The following is an 18,925-nucleotide window of genomic DNA, read 5'->3' on the forward strand; positions in this document are numbered from 1 at the left end:
GTTGACAGCCATGTAAACGAATGGCGGACCAGCCAACACAAAATGGCGTAACAACTCCCGAATAAACAGCCTCGGGGAGAAGTGCGCTCATGTGGAAAGCCCCCGACTGATAATCATAGCACGGTAATTATGAGTAGAGATCCAAGTGAATATACTGGAAACTTTACACCCGTGACAAAGTTTATCAATGAAGTATCGATACATGTAAAATGTATACATTTAAGCTTAACATTATCAACAAAAAATATCATCTGACTTATTCTTTATGTTTAGTAGCGACACTTAACATGATTATGTTTTGATTTTTAAAACTTTTCTTCTGCTACTTTCACATGAGTTGATGCTGTATTTCTCTTGGTAGTGGGAAAAAACAAACCTAACCTATTTTCCTGAAAGAGTAGCAGTTTTTTGAGCTGCCAGACTGAATAGCCGTATGCTTGCACTTGCATTCCAGTTATTTTACACAGCAGTAAACATGTAGGTTTCAGTATTTCAGATGCAAATTCAATTTTGTCCTCAAAGCAAATACATGTGAACAAATAATTTTTTCATTGTATCATTCTTTTACTTTTATTTTAATGGACTTTTGTACTTGTATGGCTTGTGTCTGTGGAAGTTTTGTTTTTATAAAGTATTTTGCAGTATTACAAGTGCCATGTTAATATATTATCATGATTATTCTTATTGTTCATTATTGTTATTTTTGTTATTACTATACACACACAAGGTACACACACACACACACACACACACACACACACACACTCATGTACTCCACATAGTCACTTGTAAGTATCCACTTTGTGTTTGTTTTTACCTGCTATTGCAGAAAGTTACATGTGTATTACTGTGCATGCACACAATCTGTGATATTGTGATTCATTTTTCTATTCTGTTTGTATCATGTTAAAGTACATGTACCCGTGCAGGTTTTAATTTTTTATCCTTTTTTTTTATTTTTCATACAGAACCACCAATGGATATCCAGAGTGAAAAAATGGGTATGATTCACTTCTAAGACATGGATGGAAACACATCAACGTTCTGGCTTCATTTCCATTAAAAATCTGATGTAGATTACCATCCAACCCAAGTAAGTGCATTTTCATGAGTTGTAATGAATTTAGTAGAAACACACACACAAATTACTTTAGTCTTTGACTAATATTTTATTCATTTTTCTGTCTGCAAAATTACTGGTATAGTTTTAAGATTTCACAGAATATCTCACATCATAGAGCTAGAATTTCTCAGGTCTGCTAATTAATTGATATATATAAGATATATATATAAGGTCAGATATGTGATGATGGTTGGGAGCTGAAGTACTGCAGGATTGTAGAATCAATATAAAAAAAATGGAATTAGTTCTATTTGGAAATGATGAAATTACAAAAATAGATGAAACTTTCAACTATATTATTCTTTTTGCAAAATATTTTCTTTATAAATGCAGAATAAATAAGATTAAACCATGTATAGAGCACTTTCTGAATGATTTAAGAAATAGTTATAAAGTAGAAAGATATATGCATTCAACGGAAATGTTAAGCGTTGTATTTACGAGAAAATGGTGTTCATATATAAAACTTCTTGAAAACAATAACCCATAACAAAATATTATGAAAGATCAAAATGCACAATAATAATGAAGGCTCAATGATATTTTTTTTTTAAACTTGAAGAACAGATGTACGTGAATGTGTAAGTATGCGAGTATGTAAATAATATATGCATGTGTGTATTCATGTGCACTTATGTGTCTGCAGTAATAATGTTTAACATGGCTGTGTAATGGGTGTTTTATATAGTTACATATAGAAAACTAGAGGAAATGTGTTCATACATAAGATATCCCATGTGTGGGTTGTGTTCTTTCCACATTACATTAGCTAAGCAAAGTGTCCATAACTCTATGCTGAATCTAGGTATAATGTCTATTATATGTTATAAAACTGCACTGTTACACATGATGAAAATGTGTCCACCTTGACCAAATTGATAGAACAATATATTATAAGTATAATGACTTATGATGACGATGTTATTGTTAATGTACACTGTATTCATTTTTTTTCTTTCTTTGTTTTTTTCCCCCATTTCTTTTCCATCTACTCTGAATTGTTATAATGAATTCATATACAAAATAAAACGGTGGTCGACCCAAGAAAGTCCGGGAAAAAAACAAACAAACCCCCCCCCCAACTTTTTGTTCGTCCATTAATGTCTGTCAGTTTGTGTGTGTGAGTGCATGCATGCGTGTGTGTGTGTGTGTGTGTGTGTGTGTGTAAAATAGATTTCAAATTGTAAGTGTTTAAAAAAATGTTTTTCTTAAAATAGATATGAAATGAAATGTGTTCCTTTAAACCCTAGCCATGCATGCATCAGAGACTGAAAAGACCCGGAGATGAAACACATGTTAAAAAACTCAACACTCTTTGATCATGGACTTGCCCGCTTATAATGGTAGGTCATTCTCAAGCTCTTCACTGGTAATATATGCCTTCAAAAATAAACAAAGAAATAAGGCCTGCCAAAGAAATTTGCCCTTCCCTTGAAAAAGAGCCATTTTCTGCAAAAATGGATGGATCGTCTTGAAACTGTGAAGCACGGGAAATGGTATTGTATCTACAGAAAGGAACAGATCTTTTTTCACCCAGGAAGTGAAGAAAAATTTCACTGACTGTGGTAACACTGAAAAATTGGTCTTTTTCCACCCATGAAATACACTGTAAGGCATACAAATTGTGATGCATGGTGAAGGTTAGAATTCTCTGGCAGTGGCTGGCAGCAGGAAGGGAGCGGCAGCAGCTGGGGATGACGTTCATGAAGAGAATGGCGTCTTGTTTTGGATCAACCGCAGCGGCTTTCCCATGGACGAGCGCACTTGGGATCGGATGTGGGACCATGTGGCCCGCAACCACCCGGAGGGTGTGAAAATGACAAACATGATTCGGGACCAGGCCACTTTGCCAGAGGTGGGTCTCTCACTCTGGGATAGAGCATAATTGACGGTGCCGTCTTTTAACTGTTTTAAAGAATGGTTGATTTTAGAGAAGATTATACTTTCTGGTTTGTGGTATAGAATATACTTGACTGATTTCAAAGACAACATAAGGATATTTTTGTATTCATGTAATATTCCGTTCTTGTTTGACTTGAACAAATTTTGAGGTCACTCACTGGCTACGTTGAGTATTCCTTTTTATCTGTTGTACATCTTGAGTGCTTAAAAAACATCTTCTTGTCTTGTCTTGTGACAGGACTGGTAGCGGTTCTCAACTTTACATTAAATATTTTTTCTATGCTGTCATTTTGGTCTCATACTAAACTAGAATCCTCTCTCATCAAGTTGGACAGCACTCGTGACATAAAGGCAAACCTATCTTCATAAGATGCTATTTATTACAAAACATCTTGAATTTTGCAGATTTCTTTCGTGATTTTTTTTTTTTTTAATTTGCGTTATCTACTTTCAGATTGCAGTGCCCCAGCCGCCTCTCAACTTCTCACCCGTTGTAACTATTCCAGAGCGGTTAGAACGCATCCAGAAGTACATGACAGAGCTGGAGTATCCTATATCAAAACAGTTACTGATATGTTGACATCACAGAGTGGACTAGAAAGATCGTTTATTAATCCTTTGAATTTTTTTTTATACGTTCATGAAACCTTTGAATTTTTTTTTTATATCATTATGTAACTGAATTCTGACATTTTTTTAATTTTGCAATAATTGGAAGACATTTTCATACACTGTCTTAAAGAAATCTTTATTAAATGATGTTTGCAGACACTGTTGTCTTTTTTTTTTCCCCTGCAGATCATTTCATACTTTCCTTAACTGGTATCCAGATATAACCACACAGGCACTCAGTTTTATGAGATCAGAAAGAACCGGCCTGTAACAGGGTAAGTATACTGGTTTTGCAGTGGATCCTGCAGAATGTTAAAGAGTTGTCACAGTAAGTAGATTTTTGTTTAAATTCATTATTACGATTGTGCTGAAAGATTAGCACCCAAAGCACTGTTGACGGGGAAGGGGAGTAAAAAAAAAAAATTCCACTGGCTACAGGATTTGAACCTGGGATCTCTGCTTTCAAGCTTGGCACTTTGCCCACTGGACCACCCCATGACTTTGATTATTGTGGTTTGTTGTTGTTGTTATTGTTGTTATAATGTTGTTTTTATGGATCTTTGTCATATTGATGTGTTGCAGATTGATGGAGTGTGCTAAAGAGATGATCAGAGAAGCTCTTCCAATCAAATGTTTAGAGGCTGTCATTTTGGGAATGTATCCTTCCTTGTTTGGTGTGTGTGTGTGTGTGTGTGTGTGTGTGTGTGAAAGAGAGAAAAAAAGGAAGGGTGGAAGAGAGTGACAACTTTGATAATGGATGTGCAGGTATAATTGCATGCTTGTGTGTGTGTGTGTGTGTGTGTGTGTGTGTGTGTGTGTGTGTGTGTGTGTGTGTGTGTGTGTGTGTGTGTGCATGTACATATGTTTGTGTGTGACAGAGAGACAAAGAATGTGTGTGGTGCTGCTATATGTGCATGTGCTAAGTTTTTTTTTCTTCTATAAAACATCTCATTCAGACAATGGATCTCATGCAGATTGCATATGCATAACCAAAAAAGGGAAGAAGACAAGAATGATTGCAGGATTCTTCAAAGACAAAAAAAAATAACTTTAGTTTTTTGCATAACCAAAAGATTCCATTGACTTTTTGTTAGTATTTTCTGTCAAATCTAGTGAGGCAGAAATCTCCACCAACCCCAGGTCTTATGTCTTAATTAAATGACATATACACTTTCATCATGCCGGGTTTAAAGTATTCCTTAATTACATCCAGCTTTCTGACTAATGGGATGATTGGAATTGAGCGGTTCCCACTCAGCTTCAAGAGCATACACAATGGCAATGTGTACCGCCACGTTGTTCTGGGGGTGTACCATGGAGGTCGCTATGGGGCCATTGGCATGAGTCGGCGTGATGACCTGATGTACAAACCATTGACCTACAAGAGTCTGTCAGATCTCGTATTTGACTTTGAAAAATGCTATATTAAATGTATGTGGAAGATTTATTACTTATTTCAAAAACTGTTATTTTAAAAACATGTAGAAGACTTACCGATTTGAAAAATATTATGTATGAATTATTTGTATGAGACTTATCAAACTGAAAAATACTGTATACCAAATATTTGTATAAGATTTATTGATTTGAAAAACGCCATATGAATATTTGCAGACTTGATAACAGTAATAATGTTGACATAAGGGCAAGGTTTTGTAGGGACAAAGAGTTAATTTGAAAAATCAGATTAAGCAAACACATATTGCAATTATGGTTTATAAATTCTTACAGGAAAAAAAAAACACTGTGAAATTTGACTGATGAGCATAAAAAAAACTCCTTAGATCGATGAAGTTCAAGAACTTAGATCAAAGGAGTTCATGGATTATTAATTATTTATTATATTGCTGAACATAAGTGGATCGTGTATTTGTTCATTTATCTTTCAAAAACATGTGAATCATGCATATTTTCATTTAATGCTCAGGTTACTAAATTGGTAAGAAATATGCTTGATAGTAATTGAAGTGGTTTGTCTCTGAATAAATGGCTGCCGCTAAACTTTTCCAGTATTTTATTTCATATAGTTTCTGTTGATCTGACAGTCAGGGCCTGCTGAACTGAACTGCTCCAATACTTTCTGGATGCATTGTGTTGTTTTCTGTCACAATGATTTCGGTTCATTTGACTGTGTGTGGAAAAAGGTTACTAAATCTGTACTTCTTCCTTTTGAAAAGAAAAAGAAAAAAAATCTTTGTCTTAAAGTTCTGTAATGATGCAGACTTAAGTGTCAAACTTCCCATTGTGAGGGATTGATACAGTTCTGTTGTATTGTTTTGTATTGTATTGTAATGTTAGAACATGACCTGGTTTCTGTGGGTATGCTTGCTTGTTTTTTTAATTAGATAGTAATCATTTGATTAATATTTGATTTCCAGTCTGGTTTGAAACCTGATCCAAAGTGTGATCACCATGCACACACACACACACACACACACACACACACACACACACACACACACAGATATATATATATATATATATATATATATATATATATATATCTGAGGACTATCAGATCTCAGGCCATGATGCCATGAGCCCAGTTGTTTGGTTGAGAAAGGATTTAGAATGAGCTGTGTGAGGGTAATGCCACAGGAATGGATCAAGTGAAAAAAAAAAAAAGAAAAAGAAAGAAAGAAAGAAAGAGCACTCACACACACACACACACACACACACACACACACACACACACACACACACACACACACACACACACACACACACATATATGGAGTGAAAGAAGGGAAACAAGAACCATTCATATTTATTTATCCTGTTAATTTTTTTTTCCGTCTGAATCTTTTACCTTTTTAGTAAATATGTTGTTGTTTTTTATTTCAGACTGGCATGATCTGCGTAAGGTGAAGGTGGGGATGCCAGTGTCCCACGACCAGCACAGCTATGAAATGGTTAACTGGAAGGTTAGAGACACATACCCTGTTTTGCAATCATGTGGTTTATGTGGAATACACACTGTATTACTATGTGAGATTTTTTTTTCTTTCTTTTTTTTTGCAAAATCTTTGTGAGGCTCCTTTTAGGTAATCGGTTTGTCAATAATTAATGCACTTTTTTTTTTTTTCTTTTTTTTTTTTTTTACACCATTTGGAATAAGTTTTTTGTCAGATTTGTCTTGTGAAACGAAATCTCAATTCGGATCTAGCTTCAAAACTCACGTCTGTACAAACTTTGTGGGTGGGAGGGTGGGTGCATCTGTGGGAGTGTGGTGGGATGTTTGGCTGGTTGTGTGTGGGTGGGTGGGTGTGAGCAGTGATACATTATCACAGACCAAACTGATTACAGGGCAGCAAGTTGGTATTCTCTCCTATGAGGCACAAAATTCAAGGAATATCTTTGGGTTTCAACCTTTCCCTCTTTCTCTGTTTCTCTCTCTCTCTCTCTCTCTCTGTGTGTGTGTGTGTGTGTGTGTGTGTGTGTGTTTTCCACTTGCTTTAAACATAGAAAGTAAACCTAGTGGTTTCATTGTGTTTATTGATATTTTTCACCACCATAATATATATGTACTTGAACATGAGACACAGAAAAAATAGGTTGATTTAATTTGATTTCCTCACAGTCTCTTGCCTTGAACATGGCTCGTGAGTCCAGAAAAGAGCTGACCAAACAGCTGGAATTACATTCACGAAACATGCGTGCCAAGGTAAGCCTGAGCCTGAGTTCTGTTACACGTTTTAAACGAAGGTAATTATGGGAAATAATGCATCTGATGTCCAAAATGGTGTGTCTAAAATAATACATCTAAGGTCTAATATCATGTTTCTGAAATAACACATATAAGGTCTAAAATAATGTGCCTAAATAAATGCATTGAATATCTAAAACAAAGCATTTAAGGTGTAAAATAATGCATCTGAAATAATGAATTTCAGGTCTAATCATATTGTGTCAAAAATAATGAATCTCTTTAACCCATTCAGTCCTCTGAAGATACAACCTTGGCAGGCTTCCCTGTCATTCTGATGCAGAAAAATCACTGAAACTTTAACTGAAATCGACTGTTTTTTTCCTCTAAACTGACATGTGGATGCAGTGCTCTGGCACGGGGTCCAGTGAGTTAAGGATAAGGATGGCCATAATTGACATGGAGTGCATGCATATTTGATACTACAACCCGATCATAACTTGTATAAGTACAAAATCTTTGAATGTATTGCACAGAGAGAATTGTCACTTTGACAGTACAGAAATGCACACATTCACAGAAACACACATACTTACAGACATTTTTACCCAAATGCTCTTAACTTCCATGAGCAAACAATGCACACATGCACTCAAAGAAACAGTTAAAGTGACAGAAAGTAGTAAAGGTACAAATCCTAACCAAACAGGTACGCCGGCACTCAAGGTGTGACAAGCACAAAACACAAAAATTAAAATGAACACAAATACACGTGCATGCACACGTATGCACACATACACACACGCACACACACACACACACAGACACACACACACACACACACACACAGAGAATAGAGCAGGAAGCCGTTTCCATGACAGCTTCTCGAGCTTGGTGTACTCACTTTGTTGCGTTTTTTGTTGATTTTTGTTTTGTTTTATATCAAGGTGATTGAAGACCGTATGTTCAAAACACATAGCTTGTCTTGTTTTGCGTCTTGTGTTACTGCTGCTGCCCCTCATGATGAGTGTAGTGTGTGTAGCCATTTGTTGTTTTTGTTTGAAGATCTTTCATTCCTCACTTGCCATCATTTCACTTCTTTCTTCCCTCACATGTTGTTTCTTCACTTTTTTCATTCCTCACCTGTCGTCACCACACTTTTTTCATTCCTCACCTGTCATCACCACACTTCTTTCCTTCCTCACCTGTCATCACCACACTTCTTTCATTCCTCACCTGTCATCACCACACTTCTTTCCTTCCTCACCTGTCATCACTTCACTTCTTTCATTCCTCACCTGTCATCACCACACTTCTTTCATTCCTCACCTGTCATCACCACACTTCTTTCATTCCTCACCTGTCATCACCACACTTCTTTCATTCCTTACCTGTCATCACTTCACTTCTTTCATTCCTCACCTGTCATCACCACACTTCTTTCATTCCTCACCTGTCATCACTTTACTTCTTTCATTCCTCACCTGTCATCACCACACTTCTTTCCTTCCTCACCTGTCATCACCACACTTCTTTCGTTCCTCACCTGTCATCACCACACTTCTTTCCTTCCTCACCTGTCATCACCACACTTCTTTCGTTCCTCACCTGTCATCACTTCACTTTTTTCATTCCTCACCTGTCATCACCACACTTCTTTCATTCCTCACCTGTCATTACCACACTTCTTTCATCCCTCACCTGTCATCACCACACTTCTTTCCTTCCTCACCTGTCATTACCACACTTCTTTCGTTCCTCACCTGTCATCACTTCACTTCTTTCATTCCTCACCTGTCATTACCACACTTCTTTCCTTCCTCACCTGTCGTCACCACACTTCTTTCGTTCCTCACCTGTCATCACTTCACTTTTTTCATTCCTCACCTGTCATCACCACACTTCTTTCATTCCTCACCTGTCATCACTTCACTTTTTTCATTCCTCACCTGTCATCACCACACTTCTTTCATTCCTCACCTGTCATCACCACACTTCTTTCATTCCTCACCTGTCATCACTTCACTTCTTTCATCCCTCACCTGTCATCACCACACTTCTTTCATTCCTCACCTGTCATCACTTCACTTCTTTCATTCCTCACCTGTCATCACCACACTTCTTTCCTTCCTCACCTGTCATCACCACACTTCTTTCATTCCTCACCTGTCATCACCACACTTCTTTCATTCCTCACCTGTCATCACTTCACTTCTTTCATTCCTCACCTGTCATCACTTCACTTCTTTCATTCCTCACCTGTCATCACCACACTTCTTTCATTCCTCACCTGTCATCACTTCACTTCTTTCATTCCTCACCTGTCATCACCACACTTCTTTCATTCCTCACCTGTCATCACTTCACTTCTTTCATTCCTCACCTGTCATCACCACACTTCTTTCCTTCCTCACCTGTCATCACCACACTTCTTTCATCCCTCACCTGTCATCACTTCACTTCTTTCATCCCTCACCTGTCATCACCACACTTCTTTCATTCCTCACCTGTCATCACTTCACTTCTTTCATTCCTCACCTGTCATCACTTCACTTCTTTCCTTCCTCACCTGTCGTCACCACACTTCTTTCATTCCTCACCTGTCATCACCACACTTCTTTCCTTCCTCACCTGTCGTCACCACACTTCTTTCCTTCCTCACCTGTCATCACCACACTTCTTTCCTTCCTCACCTGTCGTCACCACACTTCTTTCATTCCTCACCTGTCATCACCACACTTCTTTCATTCCTCACCTGTCATTACCACACTTCTTTCATTCCTCACCTGTCATCACCACACTTCTTTCATTCCTCACCTGTCATCACCACACTTCTTTCATTCCTCACCTGTCATCACTTCACTTCTTTCATTCCTCACCTGTCATCACCACACTTCTTTCATTCCTCACCTGTCATCACCACACTTCTTTCATTCCTCACCTGTCATCACCACACTTCTTTCATTCCTCACCTGTCATCACCACACTTCTTTCATTCCTCACCTGTCGTCACCACACTTATTTCATTCCTCACCTGTCATCACCACAATTATTTCCTTCCTCACCTGTCATCACCACACTTATTTCATTCCTCACCTGTCATCACCACAATTATTTCCTTCCTCACCTGTCGTCACCACACTTATTTCATTCCTCACCTGTCATCACCACAATTATTTCCTTCCTCACCTGCACTTCACTTTTTTCCTTCCTCACCTGTCATCACCACAATTATTTCCTTCCTCACCTGCACTTCACTTTTTTCATTCCTCACCTGTCATCACCACAATTATTTCATTCCTCACCTGCACTTCACTTTTTTCATTCCTCACCTGTCATCACCACAATTATTTCATTCCTCACCTGTCATCACCACACTTATTTCATTCCTCACCTGCACTTCACTTTTTTCATTCCTCACCTGTCATCACCACACTTCTTTCCTTCCTCACCTGTCGTCACCACACTTCTTTCATTCCTCACCTGTCATCATCACACTTCTTTCATTCCTCACCTGTCATCACCACACTTCTTTCCTTCCTCACCTGTCGTCACCACACTTATTTCATTCCTCACCTGTCGTCACCACACTTATTTCATTCCTCACCTGTCGTCACCACACTTATTTCATTCCTCACCTGTCGTCACCACACTTCTTTCATTCCTCACCTGTCATCACCACAATTATTTCATTCCTCACCTGCACTTCACTTTTTTCATTCCTCACCTGTCATCACCACACTTCTTTCCTTCCTCACCTGTCGTCACCACACTTCTTTCGTTCCTCACCTGTCATCATCACACTTTTTTCATTCCTCACCTGTCATCACCACACTTCTTTCGTTCCTCACCTGTCATCATCACACTTCTTTCATTCCTCACCTGTCATCACCACACTTATTTCATTCCTCACCTGTCATCACCACACTTCTTTCATTCCTCACCTGTCATCACCACAATTATTTCATTCCTCACCTGCACTTCACTTTTTTCATTCCTCACCTGTCATCACCACAATTATTTCATTCCTCACCTGCACTTCACTTTTTTCATTCCTCACCTGTCATCACCACACTTCTTTCATTCCTCACCTGTCATCACTTCACCTCTTTCATTCCTCACCTGTCATCATCACACTTTCATTCCTCACCTGTCATCACCACAATTATTTCATTCCTCACCTGCACTTCACTTTTTTCATTCCTCACCTGTCATCACCACACTTCTTTCCTTCCTCACCTGTCATCACCACACTTCTTTCGTTCCTCACCTGTCATCACTTCACTTCTTTCCTTCCTCACCTGTCATCACCACACTTCTTTCATCCCTCACCTGTCATCACTTCACTTCTTTCATCCCTCACCTGTCATCACCACACTTCTTTCATTCCTCACCTGTCATCACCTCACTTCTTTCATCCCTCACCTGTCATCACTTCACTTCTTTCCTTCCTCACCTGTCGTCACCACACTTCTTTCCTTCCTCACCTGTCATCACCACACTTCTTTCCTTCCTCACCTGTCGTCACCACACTTCTTTCCTTCCTCACCTGTCATCACCACACTTCTTTCCTTCCTCACCTGTCATCACCACACTTCTTTCATTCCTCACCTGTCATTACCACACTTCTTTCATTCCTCACCTGTCATCACCACACTTCTTTCATTCCTCACCTGTCATCACTTCACTTCTTTCATTCCTCACCTGTCATCACCACACTTCTTTCATTCCTCACCTGTCATCACCACACTTCTTTCATTCCTCACCTGTCATCACCACACTTCTTTCATTCCTCACCTGTCATCACCACACTTCTTTCATTCCTCACCTGTCGTCACCACACTTATTTCATTCCTCACCTGTCATCACCACAATTATTTCCTTCCTCACCTGTCATCACCACACTTATTTCATTCCTCACCTGTCATCACCACAATTATTTCCTTCCTCACCTGTCGTCACCACACTTATTTCATTCCTCACCTGTCATCACCACAATTATTTCCTTCCTCACCTGCACTTCACTTTTTTCCTTCCTCACCTGTCATCACCACAATTATTTCCTTCCTCACCTGCACTTCACTTTTTTCATTCCTCACCTGTCATCACCACAATTATTTCATTCCTCACCTGCACTTCACTTTTTTCATTCCTCACCTGTCATCACCACAATTATTTCATTCCTCACCTGTCATCACCACACTTATTTCATTCCTCACCTGCACTTCACTTTTTTCATTCCTCACCTGTCATCACCACACTTCTTTCCTTCCTCACCTGTCGTCACCACACTTCTTTCATTCCTCACCTGTCATCATCACACTTCTTTCATTCCTCACCTGTCATCACCACACTTCTTTCCTTCCTCACCTGTCGTCACCACACTTATTTCATTCCTCACCTGTCGTCACCACACTTATTTCATTCCTCACCTGTCGTCACCACACTTCTTTCATTCCTCACCTGTCATCACCACAATTATTTCATTCCTCACCTGCACTTCACTTTTTTCATTCCTCACCTGTCATCACCACACTTCTTTCCTTCCTCACCTGTCGTCACCACACTTCTTTCGTTCCTCACCTGTCATCATCACACTTTTTTCATTCCTCACCTGTCATCACCACACTTCTTTCGTTCCTCACCTGTCATCATCACACTTCTTTCATTCCTCACCTGTCATCACCACACTTATTTCATTCCTCACCTGTCATCACCACACTTCTTTCATTCCTCACCTGTCATCACCACAATTATTTCATTCCTCACCTGCACTTCACTTTTTTCATTCCTCACCTGTCATCACCACAATTATTTCATTCCTCACCTGCACTTCACTTTTTTCATTCCTCACCTGTCATCACCACACTTCTTTCATTCCTCACCTGTCATCACTTCACTTCTTTCATTCCTCACCTGTCATCATCACACTTTCATTCCTCACCTGTCATCACCACAATTATTTCATTCCTCACCTGCACTTCACTTTTTTCATTCCTCACCTGTCATCACCACACTTCTTTCCTTCCTCACCTGTCATCACCACACTTCTTTCATTCCTCACCTGTCATCACTTCACTTCTTTCATTCCTCACCTGTCATCACCACACTTCTTTCGTTCCTCACCTGTCATCACTTCACTTTTTTCATTCCTCACCTGTCATCACCACACTTCTTTCATTCCTCACCTGTCATTACCACACTTCTTTCATCCCTCACCTGTCATCACCACACTTCTTTCCTTCCTCACCTGTCATTACCACACTTCTTTCGTTCCTCACCTGTCATCACTTCACTTCTTTCCTTCCTCACCTGTCATCACCACACTTCTTTCATTCCTCACCTGTCGTCACCACACTTCTTTCATTCCTCACCTGTCATCACCACACTTCTTTCCTTCCTCACCTGTCATCACCACACTTCTTTCATTCCTCACCTGTTATCACCTCGCTTCTTTCATTCCTCACCTGTCATCACTTCACTTCTTTCATTCCTTACCTGTCATCACCACACTTCTTTCATTCCTCACCTGTCATCACCACACTTCTTTCCTTCCTCACCTGTCATCACCACACTTCTTTCATCCCTCACCTGTCATCACTTCACTTCTTTCATCCCTCACCTGTCATCACCACACTTCTTTCATTCCTCACCTGTCATCACTTCACTTCTTTCATTCCTCACCTGTCATCACCACACTTCTTTCCTTCCTCACCTGTCATCACCACACTTCTTTCATTCCTCACCTGTCATCACTTCACTTCTTTCATTCCTCACCTGTCATCACTTCACTTCTTTCATTCCTCACCTGTCATCACCACACTTCTTTCTTTCCTCACCTGTCATCACTTCACTTCTTTCATTCCTCACCTGTCATCACTTCACTTCTTTCATTCCTCACCTGTCATCACCAAACTTCTTTCATTCCTCACCTGTCGTCACCACACTTCTTTCATTCCTTACCTGTCATCACTTCACTTCTTTCATTCCTCACCTGTCGTCACTTCACTTCTTTCATTCCTCACCTGTCATCACCACACTTCTTTCATCCCTCACCTGTCATCACCACACTTCTTTCCTTCCTCACCTGTCATTACCACACTTCTTTCGTTCCTCACCTGTCATCACCACACTTCTTTCATTCCTCACCTGTCATCACCACACTTCTTTCATTCCTCACCTGTCGTCACCACACTTCTTTCATTCCTCACCTGTCATCACCACACTTCTTTCATTCCTCACCTGTCATCACCACACTTCTTTCATTCCTCACCTGTCATCACTTTACTTCTTTCATTCCTCACCTGTCGTCACCACACTTCTTTCATCCCTCACCTGTCATCACTTCACTTCTTTCATTCCTCACCTGTCATCACCACACTTTTTTCATTCCTCACCTGTCATCACTTCACTTCTTTCATTCCTCACCTGTCATCACCACACTTCTTTCATTCCTCACCTGTCATCACCACACTTCTTTCATTCCTCACCTGTCATCACTTCACTTCTTTCATTCCTCACCTGTCATCATCACACATCTTTCATTCCTCACCTGTCATCACCACACTTCTTTCATTCCTCACCTGTCATCACCACACTTCTTTCATTCCTCACCTGTCATCACCACACTTCTTTCCTTCCTCACCTGTCATCACCACACTTCTTTCATTCCTCACCTGTCATCATCACACTTCTTTCATTCCTCACCTGTCATCACCACACTTATTTCATTCCTCACATGTCGTCACCACACTTATTTCATTCCTTACCTGTCATCATCACACTTCTTTCATTCCTCACCTGTCATCACTTCACTTCTTTCATTCCTCACCTGTCATTACCACACTTCTTTCCTTCCTCACCTGTCGTCACCACACTTCTTTCATTCCTCACCTGTCATTACCACACTGCTTTCATTCCCCATCTGTTATCACCACACTTCTTTCATTCCTTACCGGTCATCACTTCACTTCTTTCATTCCTCACCTGTCGTCACTTCACTTCTTTCATTCCTCACCTGTCATCACCACACTTCTTTCATCCCTCACCTGTCATCACCACACTTCTTTCCTTCCTCACCTGTCATTACCACACTTCTTTCGTTCCTCACCTGTCATCACCACACTTCTTTCATTCCTCACCTGTCATCACCACACTTCTTTCATCCCTCACCTGTCATCACTTCACTTCTTTCATTCCTCACCTGTCATTACCACACTTCTTTCCTTCCTCACCTGTCGTCACCACACTTCTTTCATTCCTCACCTGTCATTACCACACTGCTTTCATTCCCCATCTGTTATCACCACACTTCTTTCATTCCTTACCTGTCATCACCACACTTCTTTCATTCCTCACCTGTCATCACTTCACTTCTTTCCTTCCTCACCTGTCATCACCACACTTCTTTCATCCCTCAACTGTCATCACTTCACTTCTTTCATTCCTCACCTGTCATCACCACACTTCTTTCATTCCTCACCTGTCATCACCACACTTCTTTCATTCCTCACCTGTCATCACCACAGTTCGCTTCTCTCCCCACTATCGCAGGCCAAGTCGTGGACGACGAACTCCCAAGGCCCCAAGAGCATCTCAACCCTGGTGGATAACGCCAGTGTGCGTGACACCTCCTCCAAGGCCAGGGACCCCTCCCCTGTCAGGATTGCCAGGGTGTAAGTCACATGCAGCGGCCATCTGCATGCCATATGGGTATGGGAGGGGTGATGGTGGTGTGGAGGTGATGTGATTAAATCTTTAAAAGATTGTTTTTAAAAAAAGAAGATGACTTTTTATGTATTTGTTTGCCTATCGTTTAGGAGTGTGGTTGATTTTGTCATGACCACAGGTTGCAGGTCTTTCCTCCCTACCACTTACACACCCCAAACGTATTGAAGCACTTTAAACGTACACGCCTATGCGTTCAAGCAACCAGAATGAAAAGGTTCACAGGAAGCAGTTTGGAGGGTGGGGTGGGGAGAGAGAAAAGCAGGAAAGTCTTACATTAATGAACACACACGCTCACACACATCAACTTCAAAACCACCACAACAAAAAAAAAAACATTTTGACTCTCTTGATAGTATGATGAGTTTAACGACCTGTTGGCATTTACACTTAAGGTTGTTACAGAACATAAATGAAAGTGTAACTAGGGCTGCTGTCAGTGGGTTTAAGACAGTGAAAGTGGCATCTGTACATTGTTGTTTGAAGTGGTAGTCAGTGTAAGGAAACCTTATGATTCTGTTGTTCTTAGCAGTAGTTAGCTGCATTGAAATCATTATATTAAGCACCATTGCTAATTTTAAAATGTTGGTAAAAGAACAGAAAAAGCAACCCAGAATATAAATATGAATAAAAACAAATTTGCAATAAACATTTTCCAGGGCAAAATTGTGGATTGATTGAAATTCTTCAGAAAAAAAAGTTGTTGCTGACAGATATGTTTGATGCAATTTAATTCTAACAGTTTGCATGGATCTGGGGTTTGCACTAACCTTTCTTCTGTTCGAGGTCCATCTACAAGCACCCTAGATTTTTTTGTCAATTTCTTGTAGACAAAGTTATCTTGGTTAACTGGATCATTCTTCCTTTTGTCACAAAGAAGCATGCATTATGATTGTTTATGTAATTTGCATTTCAGGAAATTTCATACTTTTTTATATTTTTTTTATATAATCTGTTTCAGGAAAGTTCATACTTTTTATTTATAATACCCTTTCAGGAAATCCTTGAGCGATCCAAGCCGGTCCAGAAGCCCTACACGAAGAAACAGTTCCAACAAAGGAGAGGCCAGTTCAGAGTACGGTGTACGCATGTGATAGAACACTTCTGCTTGGTGTGCTTGTAAACACTTTTCAAGGGTGCCATTTTCTACTGGATCTCATCCGTCACCTCAAATGCTGTTGGCTGTCACTGTTGGTGGAAATGGCATCTAGTCATTGTTGAAGCACACTTTTGGACACAAGTTGATGAATTGATATTTGAGACAGATTTTTAAAAATTTTATTATTATTTTTTTATTATTATAAAACTGACTTTTTCAGGCAGACCATGTAAAAATGTACAGAAGCAGATCTGTGATAGATAGATGTAAGTAACAAATAAAATTACATACTTACATAAGTCTAGGACTTGACAGAATCAGTAAATTAAAGAAGAGGCCTGGTCTTGCCAGACCACGTCTATTCCCACCCCTTTTTTTTTTCTTTTTTTTTTTTAAATACAATAACAATCAGTGCTACATTCAAATCTGTAGGAATACATCATTTCATGTAATTTTTTGTCTAAATGCTCAAACATGGCAAGATGTTGATGAAAATATCCAAATCCCATACTTGTGTGCTTATTTGCTCAACTACAAACTCTGTTGATGTTTAACTGGAAACTCTGCTGATCAGTATTCACAGAACTTACTGGAGAGAGAGAGAGAGAGAGAGAGAGAGAGGGGGGGGGGGTGGGGGGAGGGGGGGAATGGGAATGCAAGACACTTTTAATTTACACAAGATTCAAATAATACTAACAGTAAATTTTTATGCTCTTGTTTTACATTTGAGCTCTTCTGTGTTATTGTAAAAAAAAAAAGAATAATATTTACAGTAGAAAGAAAACCAGCAACTGGTTTTTCATTAGAAGCAATAAAGACCAGCCTTAAAAGTATTAAAGCTACACAGAAAATCAATGATAATGTTGCAGATTCTTGAAATGTGCACACAGTGCAAAATTCAGACTAGTCTTATTCTCTTTTTATATCAGCTGGTTTGGGGATTTCCATTTTAGAGTGTATCTGTTTGGTAAAAAGATTGATGTGAAGGATCAAGATGATTAAAGATAGACTAATTATCTCAGTCTGCGTGGTTCTTGTCCACAGCTTTTCAGTCAGTTCAGATTTGCCCACTAAAATGCAAGATGAGTGGAGAATGAGGAAGGGAGAGAATGAATGATTTTTTGTTGTTTTTTTGGAGGGAATAGAATTTATACATACACAACAGCTTTTCTGCACCCAACCCTCAGGCAGAAAAGATACAGGATCAACAAAACAACAAGAAAACATATATCAGTTAAAACAATACAAAAACGAGAGAGAGACAGAGAGAGAGAGAGAGAAAATAAGATAGATTCAGTCCTTGAAAATGATTTTTTAAATACATGATATACTACCGGCTTTATATAGTTGTATCATGTGTATGATTGATGTATATATCATGTGTATGATTGATGTTCAAAGTCAGTGAAATAAAATATTTTCTCCAAAAGATGCTTATTAGACAACGCTTTGATAATGATCTCACTATATTACATTTATGATTTACTGTGAAAATGATTAGATCAAATATAGTTTTTTTTAAGGATTTGGTTTCAAATAAAATATGTGTAATCATCAAAAGCAAGGTGTGGATAGCAAAAGGATATCTTCAAAAAAATTTAAACTGACCAAATTATAAAACTGTTGCTGGATTACAACTGTTCTTTCTTTATTGCACTTAAATAATGACTGCATATGTGTTCAGTTGATTGTTTGATTGTGTGTGATTAAAATACCAGTATCATTCCATTTCTGTACAAGACAATGAAAACTGAAGAAGAGAGAGCAAGCATTTGTGTGCGTGTGTGTGCATGCATGTGTGTGCATGCGTGTGCAT

The 18,925-nt window shown here is 39.2% G+C and overlaps 1 protein-coding gene across 1 annotated transcript; it reads left to right on the forward strand.

The window, feature by feature from the left end:
- LOC143281639 (tubulinyl-Tyr carboxypeptidase 1-like) lies at nucleotides 1–18,854 on the forward strand. Its single transcript, XM_076586886.1, has 11 exons — nucleotides 1–123; nucleotides 969–1,093; nucleotides 2,782–2,978; nucleotides 3,480–3,571; nucleotides 3,856–3,912; nucleotides 4,220–4,294; nucleotides 4,851–5,068; nucleotides 6,482–6,561; nucleotides 7,218–7,301; nucleotides 15,837–15,958; nucleotides 17,008–18,854. Coding segments are annotated over exons 2-11 (1,023 nt in total). The 5' UTR covers nucleotides 1–123; nucleotides 969–1,092; the 3' UTR covers nucleotides 17,105–18,854.
- The last annotated feature ends 71 nt before the right edge of the window (nucleotides 18,855–18,925 follow it).

This window comes from Babylonia areolata, chromosome 4 (genome assembly GCF_041734735.1).
Source record: "Babylonia areolata isolate BAREFJ2019XMU chromosome 4, ASM4173473v1, whole genome shotgun sequence".
Lineage (NCBI taxonomy): Eukaryota > Metazoa > Mollusca > Gastropoda > Neogastropoda > Buccinidae > Babylonia > Babylonia areolata.

Excerpts from the sequence above, each read along its gene's own strand:
- LOC143281639 (XM_076586886.1), top strand. Across the intron at positions 3,913-4,219 it reads AAGAACCGGCCTGTAACAGG|ATTGATGGAGTGTGCTAAAG; the intron begins GTAAGTATACTG and ends GATGTGTTGCAG. Across the intron at positions 4,295-4,850 it reads GAGGCTGTCATTTTGGGAAT|CTTTCTGACTAATGGGATGA; the intron begins GTATCCTTCCTT and ends AATTACATCCAG.